Source organism: Polypterus senegalus, chromosome 1 (assembly GCF_016835505.1).
Source record: "Polypterus senegalus isolate Bchr_013 chromosome 1, ASM1683550v1, whole genome shotgun sequence".
NCBI classification, from domain to species: domain Eukaryota; kingdom Metazoa; phylum Chordata; class Cladistia; order Polypteriformes; family Polypteridae; genus Polypterus; species Polypterus senegalus.
The window spans coordinates 271,540,133-271,555,791 of record NC_053154.1 but is presented as its reverse complement, the minus strand read 5'-3'; the positions used below and the strand labels follow the sequence as shown (position 1 = coordinate 271,555,791).

The following is a 15,659-nucleotide window of genomic DNA, read 5'->3' as shown; positions in this document are numbered from 1 at the left end:
ATAGCTGGTGGTAAACTTAAAAGCAAATTTTTAAGTGAACAAAGTCAAAGCCCACATCAGAAGCTGAGTTTACTTCAGTTACTTTGCTACTATTATATGATACATACGTAGGGCTCTATGCAAGGTTAGGATTTGAAGTTTGTTCTACTGTACATTTCTTTTTCAGTTTAATATCATTCCAAAAATCATTTAAGGGGATATGCACTTACTTTATCTCCAGGCTGTGGCCTCATTAGTGACACTTGATCATAGCCCCTTCGAAACAATGCCCATAAAGCATCAAGTTTGCCCTGAAATCAAAGAAATATAAACTGCTCAAAAAAATTAAAAGAACACTTTGAAAACACATCAGATCTCAATGGGAAAAAAAATTCCTCCTGGATATCTATACTGATATAGACTGGGTAATGTGTTAGGAATGAAAGGATGCCACATCGTTTGATGGAAATGAAAATGATCAACCTACAGAGCCCTGAATTCAAAGATGCCCCAAAAATCAGAGTGAAAAAATGATGTGGCAGGCTAGTCCATTTTGCCAAAATTTAATTGCAGCAACTCAAAATTGTACGCAGCACTTTGTATGGCCCCTGTGTTCTTGTATACATGCCTGACAACATCGGTGCATGCTTCTAATGAGATGACAGATGGTGTTGTGGGGGATCTCCTCCCAGATCTGGACCAGGGCATCACTGAGCTCCTGGACAGTCTGAGGTGCAACCTGGTGGCATTGGATGGACCAAAACATAATGTCCCAGAGGTGTTCTATTGGATTTAGGTCAGGAAAGTGTGGTGGCCAGTCAATGGTATCAATTCCTTCATCCTCCAGGAACTGCCTGCATACTCTCACCACATGAGGCCAGGAATTGTCGTGCACCAGGAGCCACTGTACCAGCATAGGGTCTGACAATGGGTCCAAGGATTTCATCCTGATACCTAATGGCAGCCAAGGTGCCTTTCTCAAGCCTGTAGCGGTCTGTGTGACCCTCCACCAAACTGCTCATGCTGAATGATGTTACAGGCAGCATAATGTTCTCCATGGCTTCTCCAGACGCTTTCACTTCTGTCACATGCTCAGGGTGAACCTGCTCTCATCTGTAAAAAGCACAGGGCACCAGTGGTGCATCTGCCAATTCTGGTATATTATGGCGAATGCCAATCGAGCTGCATGCTGCTGGGCAGTGAGCTCAGGGCCCATTAGAGGACAAGGGGCCCTTGGGTCACCCTCATGAAGTCTTTCTGGTTGTTTGGTCAGAGACATTCACACCAGTGGCCTGCTGGAGGTCATTTTGTAGGGCTCTGGCAGTGCTCATCCTGTTCCTCCTTGCTCAAAGGAGCAGATACTGGTCCTGCTGATGGGTTATGGACCTTCTATGGCCCTCTCCAGCTCTCCTAGAGTAACTGCTTGTCTCCTAGAATCTCCTCCATGCCCTTGAGACTGTGCAGGGAGACACAGCAAACCTTCCGGCAATGACACGTATTGATGTGCCATCCTGGAGAAGTTGGACTACCTGTGCAACCTCTGTAGGGTCCAGGTATCGCCTCATGCTACCAGTAGTGACACTGACTGTAGCCAAATGCAAAACTAGTGAAGAAACAGTCAGAAAAGATGAGGAGGGAAAAATGTCAGTGGCCTCCACCTGTTAAACCATTCCTGTTTTGGGGGTCATCTCATTGTTGCCCCTCTAGTGCATCTGTTGTTAATTTCATTAACACCACAACAGCTGAAACTGATTAACAACCCCCTCTACTACTTAACTGACCAGATTAATATCCCATAAGTTTCACTGACTTTATGCTATACTCTGATTAAAAAGTGTTCCTTTAATTCTTTTGAGCAGCATAGTAATTAGTATCTGGATTCTGAATTATTTCTCACAAATCTGTTCATGTTGTATGACTTTTAGGACTTGTAATCCATAGTGGTTTCTGTTTTGCATTGATACTGCCTTTCAACAAAACATAATATGTATCAGTAACATCAGGAAATACTTGACTTTGTATTGAATTTCGCTTGCTACATATCTAAAAAAAAAGCTAACATCAGAGACGTGTGACAACATCACAGTTTGTGCAGTACTATGTTGACGTTGATATGCAGAATAAATGGCCAGCTAAAAAATTGAAATACTAATTAATGTTCTAATTACATTAAGTATATCATTAAATTCTCATATGAGTAAGGATTCTGTTTTGTGAACTAGTCTCTGAAAAAACTTTTTAATGTGGGTGTTTTCTTTATTTCTTATAAAGATTCTGCATGACATGTTTCTCTTCCATATGTTACAAAACTGAGTCTCACAGTAACATCACTCATAGCTAAACTAAATTTGGAATTTCAGAATTAATTGAAATTTTTGGTTAGTATTGTGGCCAATCACAGTATGCAAATGACACTAGGGCCAGGAAAAAGTATGGCACTGTGTGTCACAGGCTGAAGTGTACTTTTAATCTCCTCCTAATTACCTGGATAGGAGTGTACCATTTTCTTTCTTGAGTTCGCCTCCTTCCTCCAAATCTCCGTGGTTTTGGCTCAAAGGGCTCAAATTCTTGCTCTGGCATTTTAATAACAGCATTTTTAGGTTTTTCTAACTTTGCACCTTCTTCAGTCGATCCTTTGTCTCCCCATCGTACCTAAGTGATAGTAATTTTTTATATCAGTATTAAAAGTATCAGAGAAATAAGTCATTTGAAAAAGACTAGATTTTTTTTATCTTGTACCTCCATTCTTTTTATGCCCCCAACTCCTCTGCCCCCATAATAGGACGCATCAACTGTAGGCCATTTTTTCTTGGGCATGCCATCTTCATCATCAGATTCCTGGAGGGAGAAAGGATTTAAGTTCTATGAAGAGATTCACCATGAAGAAGCAATAAAGACGAAAAAGGAAAAAGAACTGCCAACACTTCTTACAAGATCAGAAAAATTAAAGTTTGAGGAATTCTCACAGTTACAAGAGAATTGCTAGCCAAATGCGTGTCTCTGCTTTTACATTCTGATACAAATACAGTGTGATGTGATTTTTAGCAGTTCTAAATTAAGATGGAATATTTTGTAACAATCTATTTGTGTGCAATGCACTATTAAAAAAATTACGCAGTTAAGCTGCAATTATTTTTACCCTGCAGTCATAAGCAGATTTTAGCATGTGTTCAGCTTGATGAATTAAGAATGGAATGAAAACACTAAAAATGTACTTACATTCATTAATACATTTTTAAGTGTTCTGCAATGCATAAAATCTTTGTTATACAGTATATGAATTGAAAAATATGTCATAATAGTAAGCAGTGCTCATAGGGTAATGAAGCTGAATTGTTTTGCTCATGAAGAAAACTTTTTGCTCAAGCCAACTCAGCTCTGAAACTGAAATTTTCTGTTCATTTGCTCAAGCCAAGCCTGTTCTTAAAGGACACAGTTACCTGTGCTTGTGAACAGAACTTGCTGTCTGGGAGTAGTTTGAGTTTGACACTTGCAGGACCAATAGCAATTGCGTGATCAGTGATGAGGTGGTCATGTTTGCACAGCTCTTAAAAGGGAAGAACCATACAAATTAAAAAAATATATTTAAAGTGCTTTCACAAAGTGGAAACCTTAGTGGAATAGTGGCACCTCAGTCAATGTCTTCCGAGTCATGTGTGTAGATTTTCTCTAAGGTCACAATCTGAAGACATGCAGTAATATAATTGGTGATCCTATAGCTATGTCCACACTACTGTATTAGTTTGGCAGGTTAGCTCAGTTGGTTAGAGTGTAGTGCTAATAATGCCGCGGTCGCCGGTTTAATCCTTGCATGGGCCAGCAGTTATTTGATCAACACTGATCGCTTGCTTAAGGTTTAGGTGGAGTGGTGGCTCTGATGGTAGGGATCTGCACTGGCAATCGGAAGGTTGCCGGTTTGAATCCTGTAAATGCCAATAGGCACTCTGCTCTGTTGGGCCTGTGAGCAAGGCCCTTAACCTGCAACTGCTGAGCGCTTTGAGTAGTGAGAAAAGCGTTATATAAATGCAAAGAATTATTATTATTTTCATTTAAAAATGGTGTCTTTAAACCAAAATGATAACCATCCGCATAAGTGTTTTCACATCATTTACAGAAGTATTTCTGTCCACACAAAAATGATCGTAAACGCATATGACGTAAATGTTTGACTCTACTGGGCATGCACATATCAGTGAAAAAATCCTTGAGGGCGTGGTAATTGCACCAGCCATAGGATTTATCCCAAAACTGTAGCAACCAGTAAATTATTAGCCTTCTGCACATGTATGCAGCATTCAGACATTACAAAACACAATTTAAATGCATACAGTTAAGAAACAAAACAAGTGACATGAAACACAATTCTTCTCTGTCTGCTATTTGGAATATATTTTCCTTCCCTGATGGGTGACCAATCAGGGAATAAGATGTTGCAATCATGTAATAAGCACAAACAAGTCAGAGTGCAATTAGAGTCTATTTATTTCCCCATTTACAATTCAATGCTAATGCTGCATTTTCGTAAGTATATGGCTCTGGAAAGCATTTTTAAAAAGATTAACCTTGGGACAGTATGAATGAAAAGCAAAAATTGGAGACTAATGTCTGTATTTTAAACAAAAATGTAGTAGTATGGACTGGGCCTAAACTGGCATGATGGGAATGAGTGTACCCTGCAATTGACTTTTTTCTGCATTGTGTGTGATGCTGTCCAGATGGACTGCAGCCTTTAATGGCTGACTAATTGAAAAAGAAAATCTGGAAAATGAAGGGATGGAAATCAGGTAGGGTTCTTATGCACACGAGAAAAGGAGCACACTGAGGGGGACTGAAGGTTGTTTTCTTTGAAGAGACAGTAAAATGACAACATTGCAAGATGAAATCTGATTGGTCAAGTTAACGCCATAATTACATTATATAACAGAAGAATAAAAGCTTGAATTTAGCTGAGAAGTACTCTTTTCTCTTAAAACAAATATTAAATTGCTAAAGTATGATTTAAAATGTATGTATTATGTGGATTTTAGTTTGAGTCTTAAGTTAAGAAACACTGATTCCAAAGTAGTATTGCTTTTCTCCACATTGTTTTCCTTGAATCAGGCAGACTGGATGGGCATACAGATAAACCTCATATAATGTTATATCTTAACTATTAGCCAGTTACTTCATGATTGCAGAGTCTAATTAAAGGAAGCAAGTATCCTGGATGGAATTAAACTGGACACTTTTTCTGCTATGGCATTGCTCGACGTCATCTACTACCCTTGACCTGATAGGTCGCTATACCAATTTAGAAGGTCACTCACACCAGTATTTTGACCTAAGCAAAGTGAGTTACCACCTGTACTTGACTTCAGCTTGTATTGCCATTTTATTTAGCATCTTTGTAGTTTTCTGGTTCCTAAATATTTGCACAAGCATTTATCTACAGCTTTGGATTCTTCAGCTTCTTTTGTCTTTGTTATGTACAATACAACAGTGTTTGCTTGATCATGTCTATTTATCATGTCTATCTATCATGTCTATCATGATCTGGTCCATGTTTCTAGCAATAAGTAGGAAACCTGCATCCTGCTAAAGGAAATAATGATATTTATTATATTAATAAGGTGGATTATTATATTAACTATGTAATTATTAATAAGTATGGAGAGCTAAACCCAGGCCATAGAATCTTTTCTAAAAGTAAAGGATGCAGACCTTTGATAGAATTTTATGAATAATTTATAAATTGTTTTGTTAGCTAGCCATAAACACATGAATTCAGCTTAGAAACAAATCTGCAAATGTTAACATTATTATCTTTCTTTATTCTAGTTGCAACCATCAATTGCTAGTTATCAAGAAAAGATAATTCAAGTGAAATCTCTGCTGAGCCTTTTCTTTAGAATTCTTTTATTTTTAAACACAGATGTACTTTGGTAACTGAATGTAACAAAGATCTTTTTTTTAACTGAACACAGTGCTGGCCTTTAACCTTTGGAAATGAGGCAAAAAACAAGACTACCATTCTTGGTCTCCTAGCTTTTCAGATTCATTGCACTTTACAAATGGGCATCTGGATACTCGGGATTGAAAGAAGGGTGATGTGTGTATTGAACCTTTTTTTTCTTGTCCATCCTGACTTGGGCTCGACTTTCCTCTTATAATTGTAAAATAGTTTTTTTTTAAATGAATGACTTTGATACAATGACTGCTGGATATAAATGTTGCACCTGCTGCTGCTTTACTTTCCCATATTTTGAGTGCAAATAAATCCCTACAATGACTGTATTCAACAGCATTTAGGGAAGGTGGAATAAACATGCAACCATCAGAAAAATCATAGCATTCCTTGGAAAAAATAAGTAAAATTGGGAATGTATTAATATGACCCCACTATTTTTGCAATTACTAAAACCACTTTTGTCATTGTAAAATTTTCAGAATTGATTTTTTTCCTGCATTATTTTATTAAACTTGCACACTAGGCTTCAGTAAATTCTTGGTATTTATATTACAGGTGTAGAGCCAAGTGATAAAAATATTTTTTTTAAAGATAACACATTTCTTTTCCAATAACTAACTGTTTTTATTTTTTGGCTTTGTACGTAGCCAGTGTTACTCCCAAATGAGAAGCAATTAAAGTTCCCTCCTTCCATGTCTTGAAAATACAAGGATACATAATGTACTACTGATTAGCTTCTTTAAAATACACTGACAATGATAGGGATTTACTAGTACATTTCTGGGTCAAAATTATGCTTGGACAAATCTGCAGTGAAATATTTTGGAAATTTCCATGGTTAAAACATACTCTTTTCCAATTGTGTTTTCTGTGAATAACACCGGAAAACTTTTGGGTTAAATATACTAAACATCATAATAGCATCATGTGAGTTGAAGTGTTCGTGATGTCAGTGGACCAATCATGAGAGACGTAGGCAATGATGTAGAAATCTAACACTTGCTTGATTGTATTGTAAGGTTTGCAATATGTGTCAGGAAAATGGATGGATTTTGAAATAAAGGAACAACTCTTCATTCAAACCAGGATGGACTTTGTTAAGCCTGGTAACCGCTAGAATTGACTGTGTGACATCTGCTTTCCACCTGCAAAGAAAGTGGTCTGTTTGGGTTTTTCTTCTAGTGGAAATACTGCTTCATTTAGCAAAAATGAGGCCATAGTATTTGCTATTCCTTGTTTTCTTTTTTAGTGATTTTTTAAAAAAAATTCCAGATATACTTATTACAATAGAGGAATGATAATACACCTAAGGAAGAAGAAGAACCCAAGCCTAGATTAAGACCCCTACAGGCCCCAGGTGATGTAATGAATAGGACCCCTCAACCGAAAGACAAACATACTTATAACAATGCAGTGTCTGGATATCTGGTTGTTTCATGCAGTGCGGTAATTGCCAATTTTGCATCTGGCACAATGACACTCGATCACTTAATCAAACTTTTCCCACTTGGTTACTTTGGTGCACAGAGACGTGAACACTCAATTGTTTCATTGATCAAAGAGAAATGGGTGTGTTGAGAGAATTCCATTTTTGCAAAAGAGTTAATCAAAAGGTGGCGATACATTATCAATATAAAGGTCTCTCAGAGCTGAAACAGTTCAAAGTGTTAAATACTGTGTTTATGGAGCAGCAGATCACAATGCCTCTGTGTTTCCTACATTGGACCTATATTTGTGTAAATTAAGTACAATCTGATTACTAGCTAAATTTTGATAACTATGAATGAACAAAATACAAAGTAAGGCACACAAATAGGAGTTCTTACAAGATTTTCTTTTCAGGACCAACCGAGCTGATGCTTTTTCAGGATTTCTACTTACTTCCTTTGCCTCAGATTATGACTATTTGCAGCCCAGATCAAAACAGAGGTAGAGGTGGAAGTAAGGTTTTTCTTGACCAAAGTAAATAATGTTAAAATGTGAAAAATTCCTTACCACACTGTATTTTACAAAGAGTACTGAAACATTTTAAAGCTCTGTTTATAATATATAAGAAGTGTGCACCAATATAGACTGTATACTTTACTTCATTACATCTGTCAGAGTGTTTTACACTTGTCTGTGTGTTATATTCTGTCATGGGTATTCATTTTTGCAAACAGTATTTGTCACTGAGCACAATAATGAAATTGGTCTCATAAAGACTGGAATACTTCAAAGGTATGTCCATTTAACCTGATAATTAGTCAAACTAGAAAATTTTAAATGCAGTTCCTTCTTTTGGGATTAATAAAGTATCTATCTATCTATCTATCTATCTATCTATCTATCTATCTATCTATCTATCTATCTATCTATCTATCTATCTATCTATCTATCTATCTATCTATCTATCTATCTATCTATCTATTCTTTTTATAGAAACCTTTGGCAAACTGACTTTAACAGATGCTAAGGATTAGATGTTGCCTGGTAGGGTGTGAAAGGTTTACCATTGACATGACAAAGGGTGGCTAACAAAGGAATGTAGGAACACTGCACAACAGACAATGTCTGTATATCTGTAAATAAACATGTTTATATCAAATTTACCTGTTAAATGCATAAAACATCTGTCAGCTCAACCATTTGTTTAGCTTGCTTTTCCATTACTTTGAAGTCATTTGCTGAAATCTGATCTACAAGAGGTGTTATCTGTTCATAGGACCTACTTATACTCAAACATCAAATTACTCAGGGAAACCAAGAGAACATTCAAAGCTATGATCAGGTCAGGAATCATACCCACAATCAGTAAGACATCACTGCTAATAACTGCATCAGTGCATGACAATGCATACACAAAAAAATAATATTTCAGAACACAGAATGAAAAACATCACTTACAGGCTCTGGAGGTGGTGGTGGAGGAGGCTCTTTAATGACCTGCAAAAAAGAACATTTCGGTTAATTACAGTCATTGACGTTGTTGCCATGTTAAATGCACTTGAAATGTACATAGCCAGCAGTGGTTTATATGTTTGTATTCCCATTCTTGGCGGTTGATTTGAAGACATATACAGTGGGGTGCAAAAGTTTGGGCAACCTTGTTAATAGTCATTATTTTCCTGTATAAATCGTATATATATTAATTATTATTAATAATATATATATTTAATGCATTCGTAGTCTGAATCACAATCTGATTGTGTGGGTGGTTACCTACCAGGTAACGCTTGTGGTTGGTCAGCAAGTCGGCTAACGTCCGCCACGGTGCCCTCTTTCAGTTGCGAGAAGCAGATCATAGAATGGTTGAAATAGTTTATACTGTCAAATAATGCAAAGAGTATGCGACACGTGTTTCGCCCTAATTCTGGGCTCATCAGGCGTACACACTCACTGCACTCCCTCTCGGGAATTGAACCTCGGGCGAAGCCTCTCACATTGCGCCACAGCGTGTGGTTCGTTTATTTGACAGTCTGTAGATCGGGGTAATTACATTCAATGCATTCGTAGTCTGAATCACAGTCTGATCGTGTCGGAGCCCAGAATTAGGGCAAAACACGTGTCACGTACTCTTTGCATTATTTGACAGTATAAACTATTTCAATATATATATATATATATATAAAACTAAACAAAGTTTATCAAATGGCTAATTTTGGATGACAGTTATACTAAGACATCTTGTTTGTCACCTGCTTGTTAAGAGATTCCTTTTGTTTAATTTACTTTGTAGAAAGTAGGGAAGTATGATAAGGAGACAATATGTCCAGCAGAAGACAATAACTTTTCCTGTCTTTCACAGCGGTGCACAACCCTCGGCTAGTTTCCACATTGAAGATCCTTTTAAACCCACAGAGTGGAAAAAAAAGCAGGAAAAAAATAAATGTCCAAAAATAAACTTGCAGGGGAGATTTATTTTGGATGTGTGTGTTTAAGATAACAATTTTTTAGAATATATTTAAAATTGCATTGTGTAAAAGTAGTAAGTCAGTCAGAAGAACTTTATTCGTATTTAATAATAGTTTTAATACAGTATTTCGTTAAGTAATGCTTCTGAGCAGAAACTTTTAATATAGATAATGAAGGTTAAACAGCTGGAATGTTCTGCTTCTAACCTATTTTATGTTTTTAGTATGAAATTAAGCCATACCAATTCTTCTTCTTTTTACATACAAATAATGATCAGTGACAAAGAGAGAATAAACTGAAAGCAAGACCACTAGTATTTATGGCTCAAGTAAAATGAATAACTTACAAAGACTAAGGCGAGGCAAGCATTCCTCCTTTTAGAGAAGTAGAGTCCAATTATCTAAAGTGGTGCATGGCTATCTTTGTGTTTTTTGCCTTTTCTCACTTGTTCAGATAGTTAAAAAGCATAAGGCATCTTCAGATTGCTCAGTGAATAAACAAATCCACCACGTTTGCAGCTTGTGGAGGTTGTGTGACATTCCCACTTAAGTTGGATGGGTAAATGGCACAGGGGTAAATTTGCAGTGCTTAGTTAATGGTATGTGCCATTTATAAGGACTGCGTTATTTTAAACCTCCACCTGCGACCTTCACCTGGGTGCTGCTTATACAAGGCAGTTAAGTATTTCTCTCTTTATGTTTGTAATTTGCATAAGCAGTACCATAGGCTAAATTCTACCATGTGGTTTTGCTATTTCAGATAACAAGCATTACAATTTATGAAAGGTGCAGGAAAATCCATAGCATTTTTTAGAGTGTCAAAGAACCACAGGGTGTTTGGCTATTTGATAAATATTTTGAGTGTCAAAAAATAAAAAAATGAAACACTTGACTGTCACAGCTCATCTGGTAAAACATTTTAAAATGAATTGGACATGCCACTTGCTGTGCTAGAAACAATCCACAAAATGGATGAGACAATACTTCAAATGAGCAAGGAAATGCTAATTCATGTGAGCTAGGAAATCGAATAGTCACAGCAAGTAAGGCCATTTACCATGACCACAAATGAAACCAAAAAACAAACTTGTAAAATGGAACAAGGCTAGCATTAAAAACAATTCAGAAAAACTTCCAAGAAGAAATTGCCAGAAAAACTATTTTTTCTAAGCTAAACAAAAAATGTTTTACATTTATTTAAAAGCACACAATTCAGACACTGGCTCAGAGTGACAGTCCCATAAACACAAACACACATGGCCACACTTACATTTTCATGTCCCGACGTTTAAACTGAAATTGAGTAAAAATGGCTCTGAATGGCATCATGAAGAAAATGGAAATAAAATAAATACACAAATAAATAGCAAAAAAAAAAGTCCTGACACCATTTGCTTTGGTAAAATTCTCAACAGAGAGAGTAACAATAGAAAACTAATCTGTGCAAAGAACTTAACTACTATACAGTACATAAGTTTAAGTTCTCCTGCTGATAAGTCAGGGCTTGATTTTAATGTGTAATTTCTGGTATTTTATAATGTCGGCCGTATAAGTCGAATGCGGAAAACTCGCGCTATTGGTCCAAGAGATTATGATATGCTAACGCCCACCTGAGAGAGTAACCACGGAGCAGACTGCCTTTTTTCCTATGTATTGTGCCTATGTGACCACACAGTAATACCCAAACTATTCTGAAGCAACTTTTGCATTGATTTGTGTTTTTTGTATCTCACACCCTCATACACCTTTATCGTAAGAGCATCCCTTATCTACGATGGAGCATTAGATCAGAAGAAAATATGAAGCTGGTTTTAAATTAAAAGTCGTTGAATTGGTGAAAGAAACTGGTAACTGCGCTGCTGCCACAAAATTTGATGCGTCTGAGAAACTGATGCGTGATTGGAGGAAGCAAGGAGATGTAAAAAAAATTTAAGTGTTGTATTTTTGAACAGGCATATAAATCGGGGTCTGATTTTATGATCGATTTTTTAGGTTTTAAGACCCGACTTATATGCGAGTATAAATGGTAGCCCTTATTGGTTATAAATAGCCCTAAGTGTTTTAAAATTTTTGACTTGAAGAACTTTTTTGGATTTTGTGGTTCAGTGTGAATATTTGTCAGTGCCTGCATAACCTATAGAATTTCTAATGACTATATACAAGTATCACAGTGCTACAAAATGAAAAGAAAAATAAAGCACAAAAAGGGGAGCTTAAAGGTGGCACAACACACTGTGCAAAAACAAACAGACTGCTACAAAATACTGAGGAAAAGAACGTAAGAGTGACAGAGTCTGGCACTTCCAAGTGAAATCCATAAAAGGTGATCAACTTGCTTGTGTCCAAGGCTTCTTTGTGTAGATCAGAATGGCAGCCATGAGATCACATCACCACATCATGATATCACAATCAACTTGGATTTGGGACATTATGGTAGATCCCCAGTTAATACTGTGCTGACTGCATAGAGTGGCAGCAACTTTTAAATGGGAAATGAATCAGGAGATGTCAAAAAACAACATGCAAGTAAGGGGGTAAATCCACAAAGATGAATGATTAGGCAAACTAGCTCAGGATATAAAACAAGGTGGTCAGGAAACAGAGTGGGACATTAAAAACCAAAAAAATTGAAAACAGAACACAACCAGAGCCAAATTGTTAAACCTTAATCATAGTAAAAAAAAAACAGCAAAAGGATTTCAAAAACAGGAACTGAGAAACAAAAATAAAAGCTAGGAAAGGTATTTGGGAGAATCCAATCATGGACAAATGGGAAGTGCATGACGCTGACTTTTATAGCTATGACTTGATGGAAACTTCTACTTTACCCTGCGCAGAAACGGCACAGCAACCAATCAACAAAAATGCTCAACATAGTGGTGCTCCCATGAAAAACAAAATGGCACCACAGGAGAGATGTTAATAATTTTTAACATTGTAAAAAACAAATCAGGCACAAAACACTTGTGACCACAAGGTTCCTTGTGCTTCAAAATCGCCAAAAAGTGGTATGTGTAATTTTGAATGGCTAAGGAAAAAAAAAACAAGAAACAACATCCTAATGATGACAAACCCTAAATAAATAATGCACAAAACAGAGCCAAAATGTTATGAACTGTCTGGCACATTTGACACTGACGACTTCAGAAAGTGAATGTAAAGCTGACCATTATTTTTAGAACTTTAACAAGCCTTTTGTTAATTAGTTAGTTCAACAGAGGTAGCATGAGTTAACACAAATGGGGGGAAGCAAGTAAAAAAGGGAAAAATACAGATGGTACTAAAACAACAGGGGACTAGCACTCCATAATTAAGAGCAGATTTGAATTAAAAGCCAGGCTTTTTCTCTGTTTCACAGATTGAGTACAATGAAAAGCTGTAGTCACTGCAGCACACTGGGACATGGCTTGCTTACCCCTGAACTGTTATCTTAAACTAAATTTGAGACGTTTGATACATATAGGCCAATTCCCAATTATTTGTGATTACTTTCGTAATGACTTGCTTACAGTGATATGAACTTTATTCACTGCCAGTCCTGAAATGAATGTGATACTGTTATGAAGGAGAAACAAGTAAATATGTTGGCAGTTTGATGTGCAGGTATGTAACACATACCTTATTCATCTCTAGTTTTTTAAGGAAAAACAAAAATAGTAGACAAAGAAAACGCTGTGTAAGTTGTCTTTATTAACAATAATACACATGATATTCTCAATTTTCCTTGATAAAACTGTAGGTATGTGAATGATTACCTTCAAAAACTAACCTTTGGCACAAGAGAATATTTTGAAATTTGCTAAACATCTGCACAAAATAGTTCTTGAAATGGCATCCAGCCTCTTGTGTGTTTTGCTTAGAGCAAGTAAAAAACTCCATTTTGGCAGTGTTTCCCTCATGATACGAATACATTAATAAAATAAAGGAAGAAATGATGAATTTTCTGGGTAATTAGCCAAGTTAAACATCTTAGTGCACAAATGCTCCAGACGTTCATTTTGCATCATTAGTTCACTTAAACAAACAACTGTATATTTTAAAATACCACAACAGGCAAAGGCTGCTGTTGACATTAAAGAGAGATTACATCATGCATACCTTATTACTCTAATAAAATCACATGCATGACAACTCCCGGCTTGTTTTGATTATATTAATAAAGATATTTGTAATCAGAGCATCTCCATTTGGACTAGGTCAGATAAGATTTGTAAATATCGTTCGTAAGTAATAAAAAAATATCCTGATCCTGATATGACAATAGCAGAAAGCATGAAAAACCAACAAAGGGAAATTTCAGTATATGCACATCTCTTAATGGCCAGTAATACACACTATCAACTTCCAGGCAGTGTTCAGAAGCCATTAGGAAGTCCAAGGAGGTTACACTCAAGCTTTACTTTGCACGGGTGGAGCATCTGGAGCACTGTGCACAGTTTTGGTCTAGAGGCTATAAAAAAGACATAGAAATGTTAAAAAGAAGGGAAATCATAACGTGGATGGAGTCTGTTACTTTAAAATGAGTCCCACAAGAATGCAGGGACAAAGTCAGAAACTTGTTAAGGGTAAATTTTGCACAAACATTAGGAGGTTTTTCTTCACACAGATAGCCATAGACACATGGAATACAAACCGGATACCAAAAAAGTTGGGACACTATACAAATCATGAATAAAAACTGAATGCAATGATGTGGAGGTGCCAACTTCTAATATTTTATTCAGAATAGAACATAAATCACGGAATAAAAGTTTAAACTGAGAAAAAATGTATCATTTTAAGGGAAAAATATGTTGATTCAGAATTTCATGGTGTCAACAAATCCCAAAAAAGTTGGGACAAGGCCATTTTCACCACTGTGTGGCATCTCCCCTTCTTCTTACAACACTCAACAGACGTCTGGGGACCGAGGAGACCAGTTTCTCAAGTTTAGAAATAGGAATGCTCTCCCATTCTTGTCTAATACAGGCCTCTAACTGTTCAATCGTCTTGGGCCTTCTTTGTCGCACCTTCCTCTTTATGATGTGCCAAATGTTCTCTATAGGTGAAAGATCTGGACTGCAGACTGGCCATTTCAGTACCCGGATCCTTCTCCTACGCAGCCATGATGTTGTGATTGATGCAGAATGTGGTCTGGCATTATCTTGTTGAAAAATGCAGGGTCTTCCCTGAAAGAGATGACGTCTGGATGGGAGCATATGTTGTTCTAGAACCTGAATATATTTTTCTGCATTGATGGTGCCTTTCCAGACATGCAAGCTGCCCATGCCACACGCACTCATGCAACCCCATACCATCAGAGATGCAGGCTTCTGAACTGAGCGTTGATAACAACTTGGGTTGTCCTTGTCCTCTTTGGTCCGGATGACATGGCGTCCCAGATTTCCAAAAAGAACTTCGAATCATGACTCGTCTGACCACAGAACAGTCTTCCATTTTGCCACACTCCATTTTAAATGATCCCTGGCCCAGTGACAACGCCTGAGCTTGTGGATCTTGCTTAGAAATGGCTTCTTCTTTGCACTGTAGAGTTTCAGCTGGCAACGCGGATGGCACGGTGGATTGTGTTCACTGACAATGGTTTCTGGAAGTATTCCTGAGCCCATTCTGTGATTTCCTTTACAGTAGCATTCCTGTTTGTGGTGCAGTGTCGTTTAAGGGCACGGAGATCACGGGCATCCAGTATGGTTTTACGGCCTTGACCCTTACGCACAGAGATTGTTCCAGATTCTCTGAATCTTCGGATGATGTTATGCACAGTTGATGATGATAGATGCAAAGTCTTTGCAATTTTTCACTGGGTAACACCTTTCTGATATTGCTCCACTATCTTTCTGCAC

The 15,659-nt window shown here is 37.0% G+C and overlaps 1 protein-coding gene across 1 annotated transcript in view; it reads right to left on the bottom strand.

Moving 5' to 3' along the window:
• LOC120542065 (anthrax toxin receptor 1-like) overlaps positions 1 to 15,659 on the bottom strand; it is a 177,879-nt gene that overhangs the window by 34,133 nt on the left and 128,087 nt on the right. The window contains exons 14-17 of the mRNA XM_039774198.1: positions 8,813 to 8,851; positions 2,719 to 2,817; positions 2,464 to 2,631; positions 210 to 290 (exon numbers count right to left, since the gene is read on the bottom strand). Coding sequence (XP_039630132.1) covers positions 210 to 290; positions 2,464 to 2,631; positions 2,719 to 2,817; positions 8,813 to 8,851 — 387 coding nt within the window. The remainder of the gene's footprint in view (positions 1 to 209; positions 291 to 2,463; positions 2,632 to 2,718; positions 2,818 to 8,812; positions 8,852 to 15,659) is intronic.